At 44.0% G+C, this 19,516-nt stretch overlaps 2 protein-coding genes across 5 annotated transcripts in view; one reads left to right on the top strand and one right to left on the bottom strand.

Annotated features, from left to right (window-relative positions):
• The window catches only part of SUSD5 (sushi domain containing 5), an 81,490-nt gene extending 71,528 nt beyond the window's left edge, over positions 1-9,962 (bottom strand). For all 4 annotated transcript variants that reach the window (XR_007155728.1, XR_007155727.1, XM_047875667.1 and 1 more), the window contains exon 1: positions 9,805-9,962. The gene's annotated coding sequence lies outside the window, so the exon portion shown is untranslated. The remainder of the gene's footprint in view (positions 1-9,804) is intronic.
• Positions 9,963-10,081: 119 nt separating this feature from the next.
• Positions 10,082-19,516, top strand: part of FBXL2 (F-box and leucine rich repeat protein 2) — a 131,363-nt gene continuing 121,928 nt past the window's right edge. Inside the window, exon 1 of the mRNA XM_047875673.1 lies at positions 10,082-10,164. Coding sequence (XP_047731629.1) covers positions 10,162-10,164 — 3 coding nt within the window. The 5' untranslated portion in view covers positions 10,082-10,161. The remainder of the gene's footprint in view (positions 10,165-19,516) is intronic.

The following is a 19,516-nucleotide window of genomic DNA, read 5'->3' as shown; positions in this document are numbered from 1 at the left end:
TCTTCAACTCTATTGAAAAATAGAGTTTTTGATGAAGTCTTGTTTTGATGAAGAGTTTTGATAAAGTCAGATGAATTTCTGACTTTTTTTTTTAATTAAGAGACTTTAATATTTTAGAGCTCTTTTGTTTACAGAAAAATTGAGCAGACGGCACAGAGTTCACATATATTTTCTATCTCCTGCCCAACCCCCACCCACCCCAGGCCATCCCCTCACAATTTCCCCTGTTCTGAACATCTTGCATTTCTGTGGTACATTTGTTACCACCGATGAGCCAACACATTATGATTAACTAAAGTCTATAGGTTACATTAGGGTTTAGTCTTTTTTTTTTTTTTCCAATTGGGGTATGGTTGACACACAAGTTACATTAGTTTCAGGTGTGCGACACGGTGATTGGGCAAGTCTATACTTTATGCTGTGCTCATCGTGAGTGTGGCCACCCTCTGTCACCACACAATGCTGTGTTCCCTATACTGTAACCTTCCCTGCCATGACTTACTCATTCTATAATTGGAAGCCTGTACCTCCCATTCCCTTTCACTTATTTTGCCCTTCCCCCCATCCTCCCCCCTGGCAACCACCTATTTGCTCTCTTTATTTACGTGTCTGTTTCTGCTCTTTGGCTGGTTTATTTTGTTTAGATTCCACATATAAGTGAGACCGTTTGGTATTTGTCTTTCTGTGTCTGACTTACGTCACTTAGCATAATAAAGGTGTCTTTCTTTGTACTGTGTAGTTCTAAGGGTTTGACAAACGGATGACATCTGTCCACCATCACAGTACCGTACGGAATCATTTCATTGCACTAAAAATCCCCTGTGCTCCCCCGCACTCCTGACAACCATTGATCTTTTAACTGTCTTTACTCTTTTGCGTTTCCCAGAATGTTATGTACTTGAAGTCTTACAGTACGTAAGCTGTCAGATTGGTTTCTTGCACTTACCAATAGACAGTAAAGATTCTTTGATGTCTCCTCATGGTTTGACAGGTCATTTGTTGTTATGCTAATAATATCCCATTGAAGAGATGTAACAGTACCATTCATTCATCTACTGAAGTATATCTTCATTGCTTCCAAGTTTGGGCAATAATGAATAATTATGCAGGTTTTTGTGTGAACATACACTTTTGACTCGTTTTGGTAAATACCAAAGAGTAGAATTGCTGGGTCATATGGTAAGAGTATGTTTAGTTTTATAAGAAACTGCTAACCTGGGGTCGCCAGGCTCAGTCGGTTAAGCTTCCGACTTCGGCTCAGGTCATGATCTCACGGTTCATGAGTTCAGGCCCCGCGTCGGGCTCGGTGTGGACAGCTCAGGGCCTGGAGCCCACTTCGGATTCTGGGTCTCCCTCTCTCTCTGCCCCTCCTCTGCTCATGTTCTGTCTCTCAAAAGTAAACATTAAAAAAAAAAAAAACCACAAAAAAACCCTGCTAACCTGTCTTCGAAGTGGCTTTACCACTTTACGTTCCCAACAGTTCCTGTTGCTCTGCATCTCCATTAGCTTTTAACCATTCTACTAGGTATACAGTGGTATTTCATTGTTGTTTTAATTTGCAATTCCTGTACGGCATATGATGTTGAGCGTCTTTTCATAAGCTTATTTGCCTTCTGCATGTAGTCTCTGGTGAAGTGTCTGTTCAGATCTTTTGCACATTTTTAAATTGGATTGTTTTCTTACTGAATTTTAAAAGTTCTTTGTATATTTTGGTTACAAGTTCTTCATCAGATGTGTTTTTTTGCAAATATATTCTCCTAACCTGTGATTTGTCCTTTGTCGTCTTAAACTTCCTTCATTTTTACTAGTTTTTTCTTCAACATAATTTTTCTTTAAGCTTTATTTATTTAAGTAATTTCTACACCCAACATGGGGCTCAAACTCGTGACGCCGAGATCAAGAGTCACATGCTCTTCTGACGGAGTCATCCAGGAGCCCCTCTTCAATGTACTTTAGGTTTGTGTGTTTTTTCTAGTTTCTTCTGCTTTGTTTTAGTTGTTTTGTTTTTTACTTAATGATTTAATGATAATAACATTTCCTCTACCTACTGCATCGGCTGATACCCACAAGTATGCATCCATATTACTTCATTTTGTTTAGTTCTAAACATTTTTATTTCAAGTTTTATTTCATCCCTCAACCATGATTGATTCAAATCTGCCTGTTAGGTCTTCAATTTATGGTTATGTTTTGTCATTTGTCTAATTTTATTGTACCATGGTCAGTGAATAGAGTCAGTAGGGTTTTTTAAAGAATTTCAAACAACATCCTTGATGTCCCACTATGATTGATTTTGGGCAGGGATATCATGTTGCACAACTCTAAGGGTACTAATTATGTCCTAATTTATGTGACTAATGCCCTTTATGGTTGCATAGTATGGAGGCTTTATAGCTCTCCATGGTGGCCCTTCCTGATTAAGGGAACATTTTGTGTATTTGAAAAAATGTGCATCTCAGTCACATTTGTCAATTTTTGTGATATGTAATTTAAAGCTCTGTTGTTAACGGAATAACATTGAGAGTCCAGAAATAAACCTATACATCTGTGGTCTGCTGATATTCAAAAGGGTGCCAAGACCATTCAGTGGGGAAAAGAACAGTCTTTTCAAGAAATGATGTTGGGATAACTGGATATGAAGATGCAAAAGAATGAAGTTGGACCCTTACCTCAGGTCATGTGCAAAAATTAACTCAAAATAGATCAAAGATCCAAATGTAAAAGCTAAAAACTCTTAGAAGAAAACATAGAGATAAATCTTCATGACCTTGGATTTGACAAAAGATCCTTAAAATATGATACCAAAAGCACCTACAACAAAAAAAAACAGGACAGCTACCTTGATTAGAAATGAGCAGGGGTGCCTGTGGATTAAGCGTCTGACTTGGGCTCAGGTCATGATCTTGCAGTCCGTGAGTTTGAGCCGCATGTTGGGCTCTGTGCTGACAGCTCAGAACCTAGAGCCTGCCTTGGATTCTGTGTCTCCCTCTCTCTGTGCCCCTCCTCTGCTTGGTGCTCTGTCTCTCTCTGTCTGTCTCTCTCTCTTCCAAAAAGAAATAAACATTAAAAAAAAGAAAGAAAGAAATGAGCAAAGGATATAAATAGACGTCTCTCCAAGGAAGATACAAAAAACCAGTAAGTGCCAGTAAGCCCTTGAAAAGATCCTCGGCCATCATTAGTCATCAGGAAAACGTAAATTAAAACCACAGTTTAGGGGGCCTGGCTGGCTCAGTTGGAGCATGCAACACTTGAACTTGGGGTTGTAAGTTCAAGACTCATCTTGAAGAGTGAATTGTACTTACAATATTTTTTAAAAACTTAAGGGGCGCCTGGGTGGCTCAGTCGGTTAAGCGGCCGACTTCGGCTCAGGTCATGATCTCGCGGTCTGTGAGTTCGAGCCCCGCGTCGGGCTCTGTGCGGACAGCTCACAGCCTGGAGCCTGTTTCAGATTCTGTGTCTCCCTCTCTCTGACCCTCCCCGTTCATGCTCTGTCTCTCTCTGTCTCAAAAATAAATAAATGTTAAAAAAAATTTTTAAACTTAAAAAAAAAAACCCACAATGAAATATCACTTCACACCCACTAGGATGATTAGAATCAAAAGTGAGATAATAACAAGTGTTGGGGCATCTGGGTGGCTCAGTTGCTTGAGTCTCTGCCTCTTGAGTTTGGCTCAGGTCCTGATCCCAGGGTCATAGGATTGAGCCCTGCACGGTCAGCATGGAGACTGCTTAACATTCTCTCTCTCTCCTTACCTCTTCCTCTCCCCCACATGCATGCTCTCTCTCCCTCTCTCTCTCTAAAAAAAAAAAAAAAAAAAAGAAAAGAAAAGAAAAGAAAAAAGAAAAGAAAAGAAAGAAAAAAGAAAAGATAACAAGTGTTGACACGGCTGTGGAGAAATTACAATCCTCATTCACTACAAGTAGAAATTAAAATGCGGCGGCCACTTTGGAAAACAAATGCTCCCCCAAATGCTTAACCATAGAGTTTGATCCATATGATCTAGCAATTTTACTCCTAGGCATATACCTAAGTCAGATGAAAACATGTGTCCCTACAAAAACTTGTCCAAGAATGTCCATAGGAGCATTGCTCACAATAGCCAAAAGATGGAAACAACTGAAATGTCTGTCAATAGAGAAATGTATAAGCAAAAAGTGGTATGTCCATTCAGTGGAATATTATTTGGCCATAAAAAATAATGAAGTACTGATATATGCTACAACTTGGACGAATCTTGAAAATGTGCCAAGTTAAAGAAGCCAGTCACAAAAAGCCCAATTATAAACATAAATACAGCCATATAAACTTTTAGGATAGGGAACTCTGTATATTGCACAATGGAATATTATTTGGTCTTTAAAAAGAAGGAAATCCTGCCATTTATGACCACATAAATGAACCTGGAGGGCATAATGCTAATTGAAAGAAACCAGATGCAGAAAAACAAATACTGTATGATCTCACTTATATGTGGCATCTATCAGTGGTCAGATACATAAAGGCAGAGAATAGATGGTGGTTACCAGGTCTGGGGGTAGAGGCAAATGGAGAGATGTTGGTCAAGGGGCACAAAGTTTCAGTTATGCAAGATGACTACGTTCTGGAGAGCTAATGTGCAATCATGTGATTCTAGTTAACGGTAACATATTGTGTACTTAAACTTTGCTAGGAGGGAAGATCCTGCATGTTCTTAGCACACACACATACACACACACAAAGAAAAAGAAATGGTAACTCTGAGGCAATGACTGTGTTAATTTACTTGATTGTTATGATTACTTCACAATGTATACCTATATCAAATCAAATCATGAAGTTGTACATCTTAAATACATATTATGTTTAATTATCAATTATACACCAATAAAGCAGGGGGAAAAGTAAATGGGATTCAAAGAGAAAAGTTCAGGACCCAGAGGGATAGTTCATACTGATACAAAGATAAATGACCAGGAATATGTTAGAGTAAGAATGTATATGAGCTGAGGCACCTGGGTGGCTCAGTCAGGTAAGTGTCTGACTCTTGATTTCGGCTCAGGTCATGATCTCATGGTTTGTGGCTCTGTGCTGACAGTGTGGAGCCTGCTTGGGATTCTCTCTCCCTCTCTCTCTCTCTCTCTTTCTGCCCCTCCTCCACTCATGCACACACACACTCTCTCTCAAAATAAACATAAAAAAAGCATGTGTATGAGCCAACAATATAGCTTAAAAAAAAAACAGCTTTATTGAGATATAATTTACATAGCATGCATTTCACTAATTTAAACTGTGCAAGTCAGTGGTTTTTAGTATATTCACAGATACGTGCCACTATCACCACAGTTTTAGAACATTTTCCTCACCTCAAAAAGAAACCTCATACTGTTTAGAAATCATCTCTGTACCTTGTCCACTTCTCCCCCAAGCCCTAAATGACAAATGCCATCTCTACGGATTCTCTCCCTTCCCACAGGGTTTCTGGTGTGGATCACTGAAGGTCACAGCTTTCCATTTCCAAGCTGTTTTTACAAAGGATTGTACTACTTGTCACATATGTTCACTGAAGTCTCTGTTCTGTTATCTCAGCAGCCAGCCAGGGGACAGAATGTATTTCCTTAAGTGCCTAAAGACAAAAAGAAATTAAAAGAAAAAAAAAAAAAAAACCTTCCTGGGTCTTTGCATATTGGCTCTGAGCTAGGATGCACCTTCGATGCTAAGCCAAGCTGATGACAACTCTGCCTTAGCCTTCACTTCCCACTTAAATGTAGTCCAAAGATCAGTCAGAGCTATAAGTCTAGAGTCCTCTCAGGTCTTTTCTGAGTATGTGTCTGTCCCTGGGCATGCACACTGCCCTCCAGATTCCCCAGTGCACACGGTAGTCCTTTACTGATCTTGTCTCCCCAGAACCTTCCTCCTCAGACTTCTCGTACCCAGGCCTTTGGGCCTGTCATGCTATTTGCTTCACCCTTCATTCCTTACCCCAGTCAGCAACAGGTAGCATATGTCTTTAAATGCTTCTGTCGGATGCCACACAGAAAGCCACTCCAACCTGAGGCAAAATAACGATCAGTCTCTGCACTGGTCCCTTAAGCAACCACCAGACAGGTCAAATTCACGACCACAGTTTTGGAGAATGATGTCCATGTTGCTTTCCGTGGCACCGATACATTGTACCAGGAACATGGGCCATTGTCCACAAGGCTGCTGATGAGCTCAGGAATAAAGGATGCTAGGCAGGCAAGCAACAACTACACAGTGCCTCCTACCAAAATCCAGCTGCTTCTCCCCCCGTGAGGTGCTCGTGACTTGACACATGTATTTGATTGGATTCCGGAGTTCCAAAAATGTTGCCTGTGTCAGTTTTTGGCTAGCTGGATTCTTTCTGAGAAGACCAGTTCTTGCAAGGGACCCATTCTTGGAGCTCTCTACTCTGCTAATTCCAAGTCACTTCTCTTGAAAGTACTTTGGAAAACACTTTGCCACCATGTGGTAAATCTAAAGGTATACAAACCAGGAATTCTACTGCTTGTTCTTTACCCTAGATCAGTGATTCTCAACGGGGGGGGGGGGGGGGCAGTTCTTCTCCAGTAACATATGGAAACGCTTGGAAACATTTTTGGTTTAAACAACTGGGGCCATGCCACTGGCCAAGGTTAAGAAATTGCCAAGGTTAAGAAACCCTCATCCAGAGAAATGAGTACTCCCATGCATAAGGAGAAATGCTCATAATTGCATTGTTTTAAAATAGTCCTGGGGTGGAGCACCTGGGTGGCTCAGTCGGTTGAGCGTCCGACTTCGGCTCAGGTCATGAACTCCTGGTTCGTGAATTCCAGCCCCGCGTTAGGCCCTGTGCCGACAGCTCAGACCCTGGAGTCTGCTTCGGATTCTGTGTCTCCCTCTCTCTCTGCCTCTCTCTCTCTCAAAAAATGAATAAACAATTGGGAATGGAAACTGGTGCAGCCACTCTGGAAAACAGTATGGAGGTTCCTCAAAAAATTAAAAATAGAACTACCCTACGACCCAGCAATTGCACTACTAGGCATTTATCCACGGGATACAGGTGTGCTTTTCGAAGGGACACATGCACCCCCATGTTTATAGCAGCACTATCCACAACAGCCAAAGTATGGAAAGAGCCCAAATGTCCATCAATGGATGAATGGATAAAGAAGATGTGGTATATATACATATGTGTATATATACATATATACACACACAATGGAGAATTACTCGGCAATCAAAAAGAATGAAATCTTGCCATTTGCAACTACGTGGATGGAACAAGAGGGTATTATGCTAAATGAAATGAGTCAGTCAAAGAAAGACAAATATCCTATGATTTCACTCATATGAGGACTTTAAGAGACAAAACAGATGAACACAGGGAAGGGAAACAAAAAGAATATAAAAACACGGAGGGGGGCAAAACATAAGAGACTCTTAAATATGGAGAACAAACAGAGGGTTCCTGGAGGGGTTGTGGGAGGGGAGATGGGCTAAATGGGTAAGGGGTACTAAGGAATCTACTCCTGAAATCATTGTTGCACCATGTGCTAACTAAATTGGATGTAAATTATAAAAAAATAAATAAATCATAGAAAGTAAAAAAAAGAAAAAAAGAAAAAACATTATAAATAAATGAATAAATGAATGAATGAATAAATGAATGAATGAATGAATGAATGAATAAATAAATAAATTAATTAATTAAAAAAAATAGTCCTGGGAACCTGGGTGGCTCACCTGGTTAAGCGGCTGACTTCAGCTCAGGTCATGATCTCACAGTTCATGGGTTCGAGCCCCGTGTCGGGCTCTGTGCTGACAGCTCAGACCCTGGAGCCTGCTTCAGATTCTGTGTCTCCCTCTCTCTTTGCCCCCCCCCCCCCCACACTCATGCTGTCTCTCTCTCTCTCTCTCTCTCTCAAAAACAAACACTTAAAAAATAAAATAAAATAAAATAGTCTAAACAGTAAATAACCCAAACAACCTAAATGCCTATCAACAGTGGAATGGATATATTCTTGTGTACACATTCAGTGGAATACATTATAGAAATGAGAATTAATGAATTATAAAATTATATAAAGAATAGCAAGCAAGCGTTTTCTATAAATATTAAGATAGTGGTCGCTTGGAAAAGGGGGGGGCGGTTAACATTGGGAAAGGACACATGAGTTCTTTGTTGCTTTTCACAATGTTCCATTTCTTGACCTAGGTGGTATTTACATAAGTGTTCACTTTTGAAAAACTGTACATTTATATTTTACCACTTATATGAATATTTTATGTTAAAATAGATAAAACGTATCAGTAATTACAGTTTTTCTTCTTCTATCACACTCTCCATTTTGACAGGTCATGTTCTCTTTTGTAACTTCATCCAGTCTGAGAACAGATGTTCATTCATTCAATCAATCAATCATCAATATTTGTTGAACATCCACTATAAGCCAGGAACTGTTCGAAGCAGTAGGAACATAGGGAGGGAACAAGATAGACATCTTGCCTTCCAGGGTGAAGAGACGGGCAGTAATTAATATAGCAAAAATTATAAAAGATGATCTCAAGGGGTACTAGGTATTTTGAAAACAAGACAGTTATAAGAGAGGTTGGCTGAGGTGAGAAAGTAACTGGGGTGAGATATTTCCGATTGAATGGTCAGGGAAGGCTTCGCTGAAGATGACATTTGAGGAGACAACCCACCTGTTTCAAGCAAAGAAGTGGGCAATGCGGAGTTCTGGAGGAAGAATATTCCAAATAAGGGAAGCAGCTATTGCTGAATCTTAAGCAGGAAAGTGTCGGACACGATTGAGGAACCCGGGGAAATAAGGCGTGGCTAGTGTGGACTGGAAGGGGGGAAGAGTGGTAGGAGATGAAGTGAGTCAGTGCAGGAGGCAAGACCCCCACCAGGAAGAGTTTGGATCTTTTTCCTAAGTGCCGTGAGAAGCCACTAAAACGCTGCTTTTGTGTAGGCTGTAGGGGAGAAGACAGGTGGCACAGAGACCAACTTAGGCAAGAGATGATGGTGACTGTGAGGTGGAGATAGTGACAAAAGGACAGATTCAGGTTTTATTGAAAGATAGATTCCAGAACGTGAGGAAAGGAGAGAATCGAGAATGATTCCTAGGTTTTGGTCCTGAACAACCAAGGGGGAAGTGGGAACTTTTGCCGGGATGAGGAACACTGGAGAGTGAGTATGACATTTGGATCAAAAGTCTTATGTGGCCTATATTCAGTTTGAGATACCTGTTAGACATTCAAAGGCAGATGCCAGATTGGCTTTTGGACAAATCGCCATAGATTTAACGGGCTGGATGTGAGGATATCGAAAGTTGCCTTCAACCATATTAAGCACATCCAAGAAATGGCCACTTGATTTACTAACGCGGAGTTGACACACGCAACGGCACGCGAAGATGATTTTTATCCAAAAGTAGCTTATAACAGTGCGTCCGGCTCGCTTCTATTTTCTTTCTTAGTTTATTTATTTTGAGAGACAGAGAGAGAGAGAGAGAGCATGAGCAGGGGAAGGGCGGAGAGAGAATCCCAAGCAGGCTCCATGTTGCCAGCGCGGAGCCCAACCACCAACCACGAGGTCATGCCCTGAGCTGCAACCGAGACTCAGAGGCTTAGCCGACAGCCCCCCGGGCGCCCCTGGTTTGCTTCCATTCTTAAGACTACAGTATATGATAACGCACACTTCACTGGAAGCAGGTAAACGAGGAGAGAAGCAGGGGTTACGTGCGCGGGGAGTCGGCGTGGCTTTATTCTTACTTAATTCTTGCTCTCGATAGTTTCAAAAGCCCTTCACAACCACGCATTACCTGGGTAATCTGCCTCCGAAACAAAGCGGCTCCACCAAAGTCTCTTCCAGCGGGGCCGCCGGTCAGGTGAGGGGCGTCCAGGTGACCAGGGCGACGGGGCCCCGCGCCCGGGGTGAAAGGCCAAGAGGCCTCGCGCCCAGGACCCGGGCGCCGGCCGGGCGGGGGCGCAGGGGGCGGGGGCGCAGGGGGCGGGCCCCGCGGCCCCGCCCTGCGCGTCACGTGCTCGCCGCCCGCCAATGGCCGCCTCGGAGCCCACCTTGGGAACGGGGCGGGACGCCCAGCTGGCGTCACCAGGACAACGGGCGTTGCCGGCGCCGTGTGACTCCGGGCTGCGGGCGCGCTCGCGGCTCTTCGGCCATGGTGAGTCTGGGGCCCGCGCCGGCCGGGCCTCCGCGCCCGGCCCCGCCCGGCCCCGCCCCGGCCGGGTCCCGGCGCCGCCGCCGCTGGGGCCGGGCGGGCGGCGCCGGGGTCGCGGGGAGGCCGGGCCGCGGCCTGCGGGGCTGCGGGGCGGGGCGGGCCCGGGGGGAGGGGGAGCCCGGCGGGGGGGACCCCCCCCCCCGCCCCTCCGCCTCCGCCCGGCACCCGTCTGGCGGCGGTGGGGGGGGGGGTGCGGGGGGGAGAGGGTGGCGCCCGCGACGCGGCGCTGTCTGCAGGGGGAGGTCTGGGCCTCCGCCGGGACCCCCGCCCGGTGGGCGGCCGGACGGCGTGACGCCTTTGGCCGCGGCGAGCCCGGGAGGCCCCCCCCCCCCCCCCCAGGGAGGGTGTGGTTTTTTCTTTTTTTAAAGAAAGGGACCGGTGTGCCCACCCTGTTTTGCAGTCCGCGTGCTACCTGTCTCGTTCCTGCGCAATTACACGCAGATAACCTGACACACGGTCTGCATTTCTTCCCAGTTCATCATTCGTACAGGTCTTTTGGCAGTTGGGAGACGTGGATGTGTAATTTTGGGGTTTTTTTTTTCCCCCAAAAAATGGGGGCACTGAGCTGGAGGCTCTTTCTGCGAGCAGCCCCCTCAGAGGTTCGATTTGTGATCCGTGTGTGAACGTCTTAAGTGATCACTTTGATTCCCTAAACTTGTGAGTGGGCGTACCACCTGGCCCCCGTCAGCTCGTTTTTAAAGCCTCACTTGAAGACCCGGCCCCCGTGTTGGCGTGAGCAGACAGGGTTCAAGGAATTGCTAACCAAAGGTGTGATTTCCCCCCGGTGGGGGGGGGGGGGCTCCAAAGGGTTAGCAGACCGAACGAACTCTGCTGGGGACACAGCTTTGGTACAGCGCCTGCCAGAGGGGTTTGGGGTGGACAGTAAGGAAATGCCTCGTTTTCAGACCCAGGTTTTCTAACCGTCGGTAATTTCGTGTAGATTTGCTCTTTCTCTGCAAGGTTAGTGCAAGCGCTGATGAGCTGAGATGGCAGGGGGCTCCCCAAGTGCCAGTTGGCCTGGAGAGAAAGCCTACCGTTTGGAGCCCGGCAGGCTTTGTCTTTTCAGTAAGTAGGGAGAGGCTTGGTAGGCGCAGGCGGCTGGCTGGTCTGTATCTGTCATTGACTCTGAGAAACCAACTGCCAGACGCGTGGCCTTCTGATAGTAGGGAAAAAACCATTACCCACAAATACCAGGGCTTTGTTTTGTGTATGCTTCTTTTCATTCTGAATGGCCTTTAAGTGACAGATTAATGGAGCCGGCAAGAGTTTCAGAAAACGAATTTTACGGAAATCGGAAATCGGAATGTCAAATATTGCAGTGACTTTAATATGGTTTATGAGAGAAAAGCTCTTACAGTTATAGCCGGGAGAAAGTAAGAATGTTCAGGAATTAAATTTTCACAGCCCTCTGAAGTCTCCTATTCCTCCCGCTGCCCATTTCTCTTTTCTTCTCCTTTGTCTGCCCCCTTCCATCCTCACCCACCTTGATTCACTATTGTGCCTTTTAGAGTTTTATTTACTTTAAAAGCATTCTGCTCTGCTTGTGTACTCGTGGTTGCTTTGCTACACTTAGAGACGTTTTGCTTTTTGTCTGTTTTGAAGCATTAAGGTTTCATTCATGGAGAGGATTTAAGGGAGTGAGGAGCCGATGCCTGGGCTCCAAGGGGAGTGGGGGGATGGTTGGTATAGGAGGCGGAATGAGGAGGGTGCCTGTGTGAACCCCAAAACTGCGTCGGCGATCATAACATTACCCTTCACTAAATGCTTGAAAATAAGATACAACTTTAGCTGTTGGTATGAGTGACTTTGCACGTGAATTTGGAGCTCTGCTTAACTGTTTCTCAATGAAAATGTCTTCAATTAAGCCACTCGCTTCTATTGCTTCTGTAATGACACCTGGCATCTATTGTGTACATTCTACGTGAGATATTTTACCGAGCACCTCACATGTCTTATTTAACCCTCACAATAGCCCTATGAGGAATATACCGTTTCCCCATTTTAGGGATGAGGAAATTGAGGCACAGAGAGGTAGAGAAACTTGCGCAGGTCAACCAGCCGATAAATTAGGCGAGATTACAAAACCAGGCAGACTGTCTCAACCTGCTTATGTAAACACTGGATTACACCGTAACATATAGAGTATCAGTGTGTGTTCCCTAATTTATACGCCAGGTGTATGTTACAGAATTTGCTTTCTTACTTGGATTTTAATATTTTTGAACACTTATGAATACTTGCATTTTGTGGTTCCTGGCACAGAGCTAGATGCTACAGAACAGAGTAGGCCTTCTCTTTTCTTACTTTTCCCTCCCCTGAAGAGAGATTACTGGATTGGGGTTCATACTCATGACTGTAATAGCTTTGAAAGTTTCTCCTGTCCTTTGGGTTTGCATTCAGGAATTGGCACATCCTTTTTGGGAAGCACAAAGACTAGTGTTTTACATAAAGCCATTTAGACTTAGAGAATGAATCTGTTTTAAAACATAAAGTTACATTTTCTGAGATTTTCCCCAGTGGTAACTTTCTACATACATTTTAGTTGTATATTCTAAAATTGTTACAAAAAGACAGCAATTTGATTCCTATGGATCAAAATAGACAGGGGATACCTGTTGTCATCATGTTTTTTGCTGTTGCCTAATACTTTGGGGTGTAAAGCAGATTTTGTAAGGGGGAAATATAAAATAACATCGTATCCTACTGTTTCCCCAATCTTCGTTCATTCACTTGGACTTTCCCACTATTTTGGCCCTCTTTCTGTATAGTCTGTAGTTAGGACTTCTCGGAGTTATTGGGAAGCACAAGGTCGGGGGGAAACTTTACAATAAAACATATCCAAGTTTGCAGACAGTTTTGGTTTCTTTGCCATCAAATGCTACAATTAAGAGAGCTTATATGCTTATATAATGAGATCCATGTTAACAGATCATGAAAAGAAGAGGTTTATAAATTTTCCTTCTGTTGACGATACTGGTCTCCCTGTGGTCTGCACTGAGGTGGGGGTGGGGCATAACTTTTAGTAACTGTAACAATAACTTTTTCATAGAGCCCTTCCAAGAATGTCCAGTTTTAGGGTGATCACTTCATATTTATCTCATTTAATCCTTCCACATCCCTATGAGATTGACATTATTATACCCATTTAGCAGGCCCAGATGTAATGAGGTCACATGTCCAATGTCACATAGTGGCAGAGCCTGGATTGGAACTCAACCAGTCTGTCTCTAAAGTCTGGCATCTTAACCATCACACCATGGCTTCTTTCCAAACTGAAGATTGTTCCCAGCGCCTGGCATGAATGTACTTTGCCGAGATTAAGAGTGTCAGTGTTTTATCAGTTGAGCCAGCGAGCTTGTTTTTTATTTTATGACATACTCTCTATCATGATGTTGTTTAATGACATCCTGCAGGATTTACTTGGCTTCCTTCCTCCCCACTTAACAGTGCAGACAACCAGGGGCACCTGGCTGGTTCAGATGGTGAAGGGTCCGGCTTCAGGTCGGTCCGGTCATGACCTCGCGGTTTGTGAGTTCAAGTCCCGCCTTAGGCTGTCTGCTGTCAGCATGGAGCCCACTTGGGATCCTCTGTTCCCCTCTCTCTCTGCCCCCCGCCCCCCACTCTCTCTCAAAAATAAATGAAAACGTGAGGAAAAAAAAAGACAAAACTGTGCGGGCAACCAAAGCTCGGATACGGCCAGCCATGAATTGGGCTACCCTTCTCCCTCTGCTTCCTGGCCTCATTTTGTGTCTCAGCTCTACCCTGTGTGGGGTCTCCTACTACGACCTCCCGCACTGGGGTGGCCGTGAGACGGTGGGATGGAAGCAGAGGGGTCTAAGAAAGCACAACAGGCAGTCGTTGGGGAAGTTTTTGTGGAGTCGGAATCCAGGTCCGCACCCAGCTTTTCGGCGTTGCCCCTATGGATTGTGTTTCCGTTAGATTTTCTGGCCTGTGGTTTTCTCTCCAGCAGACATTGATTGTGTGCTACCATGTGCCGGTCACTCTTGTAGGCAGCGGGCACCCAACAACACAGCAGGCAAGGCCCTGACCTTAGGGAGCTTACGTTGCGGTGGCAGGAAGAGGTCGTAAGCGTGCAGATGAGGTGGTGAGAGCTCTTTGGCGAAAAGCAAAGCTCGGTGGGAGAGGGCGGGAGGAGAGGAGGGAGGAGTTGCTTTCTATGTGGGTGGAAGGGAAGGCCTCTCCGGCCGAGGTGCCGAGGTGCCGAGGTGCTGTGTGAACAGAGGGTGTGTCACAGGGATGCCCGGGGAAAGGCCACTTGGGGGGAGGACACGGGTGCGAAGGTCCGATCATGCCTGGTGTGCTGGAGGCACAGCAAGGAGACCCGTGTGGCCAGAGGGTAGCGGGACCGGCGTGCAGGGTAGGAGGGGAGATCAAGCTACTTGGCCAATCACACGGGATTCGCGAGGCATTTGAAGGGCGTCGTCTTTCCCTTTGAGGGAAGGGGAAGCACTTGGCAGAGTTTAAGAAGATTGACACGGTGTGACCGTTCTGTCTGCGCTGTGGAAAATACGTGTGGGGGTTGAATGAGGGGAGAAAGGACAAAAACAGAGGACACCAGACAGGACATTATTGTTGCAGTGATCCGTAGGATTAGTTGATAGATTCATGGTGGAATAGAAAAGAAAAGAAAGTCCAGGATGGTTTCCGTGATTTGAGTCTGAGTGATAGGAAGGAGTTATCATGTACAGGGATGAGGACCAAGGGAAGAGTAAGTTTAGGGAATGGGTAAAGAAAGCAGGTGCTGGTTTTGGACTTGACAAATTTGTGATCCTCATTAGGCATGTGAAATCTGAAGACACAGGCTTTCAGAAATAGTGGGATGCTATAGATTTTAAAAACACAGACTTCATTGAATCTTGAAGTATTAGGTTTGAAGAAGACGTTGACTTTCTCTAGCACAGTCCCTTCAGTTTACAGACTAGAAACACCGAGAGGTTAAATGGCAGGTACAAATAGCCTTTTACTACCTGTCGTGCAGTACGAAGAATGCTGGACTTGGAGTCAGGAAATATACGTTTAAATTACAGGTTTTCTGTTTGTTTGTTTCGCAAGTTCTAAACCTTGTGCAAGTCATTTATCCGCCCTGTGTTTCTCCCATCAAAAAGAATAAGAAAGACTCCCACTTTCTATGAGGATGTTGAAAATGGCAAAAGTTAGATGTGTTTCCACCCTACCGGGGAGAAAAGGTGGAGAAGCTAGAAAATTGGCAGTTCTCTCGAAACCCACCAGAGAGCTGAGGACACAAAGAAATCTCGATGATTAAAACCCAGAACATAATGAGCCTTCCCAGAAAAAAAGCCTTCCCGGAGACACATAGATACTTCCATCCGTGGCTGGACAGCAGGAGGAAGCAGAATCTGCGATAGACCGGTAAAGAGAAACCAGCCAAACTTTATTGACTGCATATGGGCTGGAGTGACCATTTGGAATTTTTGAAGAGCCCCAGCCACAGAGGGAGGCCCCACCCCCCCTGCCACCTCTTTCCAAGGGGCCTTCGCTGAGTCCAAGGAAGTAGTTAGTATGCTTGAGCCTGGGGTCAGGGAAAGAGCCAGGAATGGTCCTGAGGCGGATGAAGCCTTCCGAAGGCTAGAGGCGGGGCAGGACAGTTCCTAGAACTCTCTCTAAGCCACTGGAGGCTTTTACCACGTGTCCAGTGGGGCTGTCACAGGCTTGCGGGCATGGCGGGAGAGCTGACACATACTCCCCTGTGGCCATCCAGGTTTTCACTGCGGTCAAGGCAACAGCCTTTCAGAAGGTGGAGTCCAGAGTAACAGGGGAGAGAGAGAGACAGACAGATCTCCTGAAGGCACAGACAGCAGAGGGTGCTCTGGGAGAGCAAAGACAGCTCCCTGGCTGGCAGCAAGAGTGTAACCTAGAGAAATACCTGAATTCAGGAAGCAGGCAGCTAAGTTGCACGGCTCAGGGATCTGGAAAGATTCACCAGTGCTCAGATCCCGACTTCCCCTGAAGGGTAGGTTCTGAACTTACCCTAAAATGATTTTAACCCAATCTTGAACCGAATCTAATAAATACTAAAATCTCAGACCCAGCTCAACCATAGATTAAAAGGATTCAGTTCCCCTTACCTCCCTACCCCCAGCCTAAGCAACCTAATTGAAAAAGGAACTGCATTTTATGGAGGTAAGTTACTGTTTGTTTTAATCCAAGTATTATTGACATGTAACGTTGTTAGTTTCAAAGGTACAACATAATGATTCAGTATTTGTATATATTGAGACACGATCACCACAGTTGGCATAGTTAACATCTATCACCATACTGATTGCAAACAAATTTTGTGTGTGTGATGAGAACTTTTAAGATCTACTCTCTTAGCAACTTTCAAATAGATGGAGTACAGGATTACTATCTAGTCACCATGCTGTATGTTAGGTTACATCCCCGTGACGTATTTATTTTACAACTGCAAGTTTTTACCTTTTGACCCCTTTCACCCATTTGGCGCACTCCCCACCCCTGGCCTCTGGCAACCACAAATCTGCCCTCTGTATCTATGAGCTTGGGTTTTTTGTTTGTTTGTTTGTTTGTTTTTAATTCCACATATACGTGAGATGATAGTATCCTTGTTTTTCCCCATGTGACGCATTTCACTTAGCATAATGCCCCCTAGATCCATGTCGTTGCAAATGGCAACATTTCCTTCTTTTTGTGGCTGAATCATGTTCCTTGTATATACACCACATTTTCTTTATCAGTTCATCCATCAGTGCTCACTTAGGTTTTTCCATATCTTGGCTATTGTAAATAATGCTGCAGTGAACATGGGGGTACAGATACCTTCTCAAGCTATGTTTTCGTTTTCTGCAGATAAGTACCCAGGAGGAGAATCTGTATCATAGGGCAGTTCTATTTTGAACTTTTTTTTTTTTTTAAATGTTTGTTTTATTTTTGAGGGAGAGAGCACAAGCAGGGGAAGGGCAGGGGAGGGGGACAGACAGAGGATCTGAAGCAGGCTCCACTAACAGCAGAGAGTCTGATGTTGGGGCTCAAACCCATGAAGTGTGGATCATGACCTGAACCGAAGTCGAACGCTCAACCTACTGAGCCACCGGGGCGCCTCCTATTTTGAACTTTTTAAAGAACCTCCATACTGTTTCCTATAGCAGCCGCACCAATTTAGACTTCCACTAACAGTGTACAAGGTTCCCTTTTCTGCACATCCTTGGCAACACTGGTAATTTCTTGTCTTTTTGATACTAGCCGTTCTGGCAGGTGTGAGGTGACACCTCATAGTGGTTTTAATTTGCATTTCCCTGATGATTAATGATGTTGATGACCTTTTCATGTACGTGTTGGCCATCTGTGTGCCTTTGGAAAAATATTTAGATCTTCTGCCAATGTTTTTAATTGGATTGTTTGGTTTTTTGCCATTGAGTTGTAGGAGTTCTTTGTATATTTTAGATATTAACCACTTATCTTAATGCAGATACATTATTTGCAAATATTTTCTCCTATTCAGTAGGTTCATTTGTTGATGGTTTCCTTTGCTGTGCAACAACATTTCGTGTGTGTGTAGTTTGATATAGTCCTGCTTGTTTGTTTTTGCTTTTGTTGCCTTTGTTTTTGGTGTCAAGCCCAAAAAATTGTCACCAAGCCATCGTCAAGGAGCTTTCTTGTAGGAGTGCTGTGGCTTCAGGTCCTACGTTCAAGTTTTTAATCCATTTTCAGTCAGTTTTTGTGAATGGTGTGAGATAGTCATCCAATTTCTTTCTTTTGCACGTGGCTGTCCAGTTTTACCAACACCGCTTATTGAAGGGACTGTCCTATTCCCACTGTATATTCTCTACTCCTTTGTCATAAATTAATTGATCATATATGCACGGGTTTATTTCTAGACTTTCTAGTCTGTTCTGTTGATCTGTGTGTCTATTTTTATGCCGGTACCATACTATTTTGATTATCTTTATAGTGTAGTTTGAATTATACAATATGGTTGTATATTGAAATATATAATCTGGGATTGTAATGCCTACAGCTTTGTTCTTCTTTGTCAAGATTACTTTGGCTCTTTGGTGGCTTTTGTGGTTCCACACAAATTTTAGGATTCTTTGTTCTAGTTCTATGAAAAGTACTATTGGTATTTTGATAGGGATTGCACTGAGTCTGTAGATTGCTTTGGGTGGTATGGACATTTTAAGAATAGTAATTCTGGGTTGCCTGGGTGGCTCAGTCTGTTGAGCGTCTGACTTCAGCTCAGGTCATGATCTCACGGTCTGTGGGTTTGAGCCCCACGTCAGGCTTTGTGCTGACAGCCTGGAGCCTGCAGCCTGCTTCCGATTCTGTGTCTCCCTCACTCTCTGCCCCTCCTCTGCTCATGCTCTGTCTTTCTCTGTCTCTCCATAATCAATGTTAAAAAAAAATTAAAAAAACAAATAAACACTAAAACAATTCCAAGAATAGTGATTCTTCCAGTCTGTGAAGCATGGTCTATCTTTCCATTTATTTTTGTCATCTTCAATTTCTTTCATTACTGTCTTACAGTTTCCAGAATACGGGTGAATTTACCTCCTTGGTAAATTTATTCCTAGGTATTTTATTATTATTGATGCAGTTGTAAATGGGATTGTTGTCTTCTCTTTCTGCTAGTTTGTTATTAGTGTGTAGAAACACAACTGGTTTATTGATTTTGTATCCTTTATTGAACTGAAACTTTACCAAATTCATTTATTCTAACAGTGTTTTGGTGGAGTCTTTACAGTTTTCTATATGTAGTGTAATGTCATCTGCAAATAGTGACAGTTTTACTTCTTCCTCTCCAATTTGGATTTCTTTTATTTCTTTTTCTTATCTGATTCCTGTGGCTAGGATTTTCAGGACTATTTTGAATAAAAGTGGTGAGAGTACACCTTGTCTGATTTCTGATCTTAGAGGAAAAGCTTTCCGCTTTCACTATTGAGTATGATGATGTTAGCTCTGGGCGTGTCCTACATGATCTATGTTTATGTTCCTTCCAGACCCACTCTGTTGAGAGTTTTTATCATAAATCGATGTTGAATTTTGTCACATGCTTTTTCTGCATCTATTGAGATGATCATATGATTTTTATGCTTTGTTAATGTGGTGTATAACATTAATTGATTTGCAGATGTTGAACTATCCTTGCCTCCTGGGAATAAATCCCACTTGATTGTGGTGTATGATCCTTGTAATGTATTTTCTTAATTCGGTTTGCAAATATTTGAGGATTGTTGCATCTGTGTTTATCAGAGACAGTGGTCTGTAATTTTCTTTCTGTCTTTCTTTCTTTCTGCCT

Source organism: Prionailurus viverrinus, chromosome C2 (assembly GCF_022837055.1).
Source record: "Prionailurus viverrinus isolate Anna chromosome C2, UM_Priviv_1.0, whole genome shotgun sequence".
NCBI lineage: Eukaryota > Metazoa > Chordata > Mammalia > Carnivora > Felidae > Prionailurus > Prionailurus viverrinus.
This window is presented reverse-complemented; position numbering and strand designations above follow the sequence as displayed.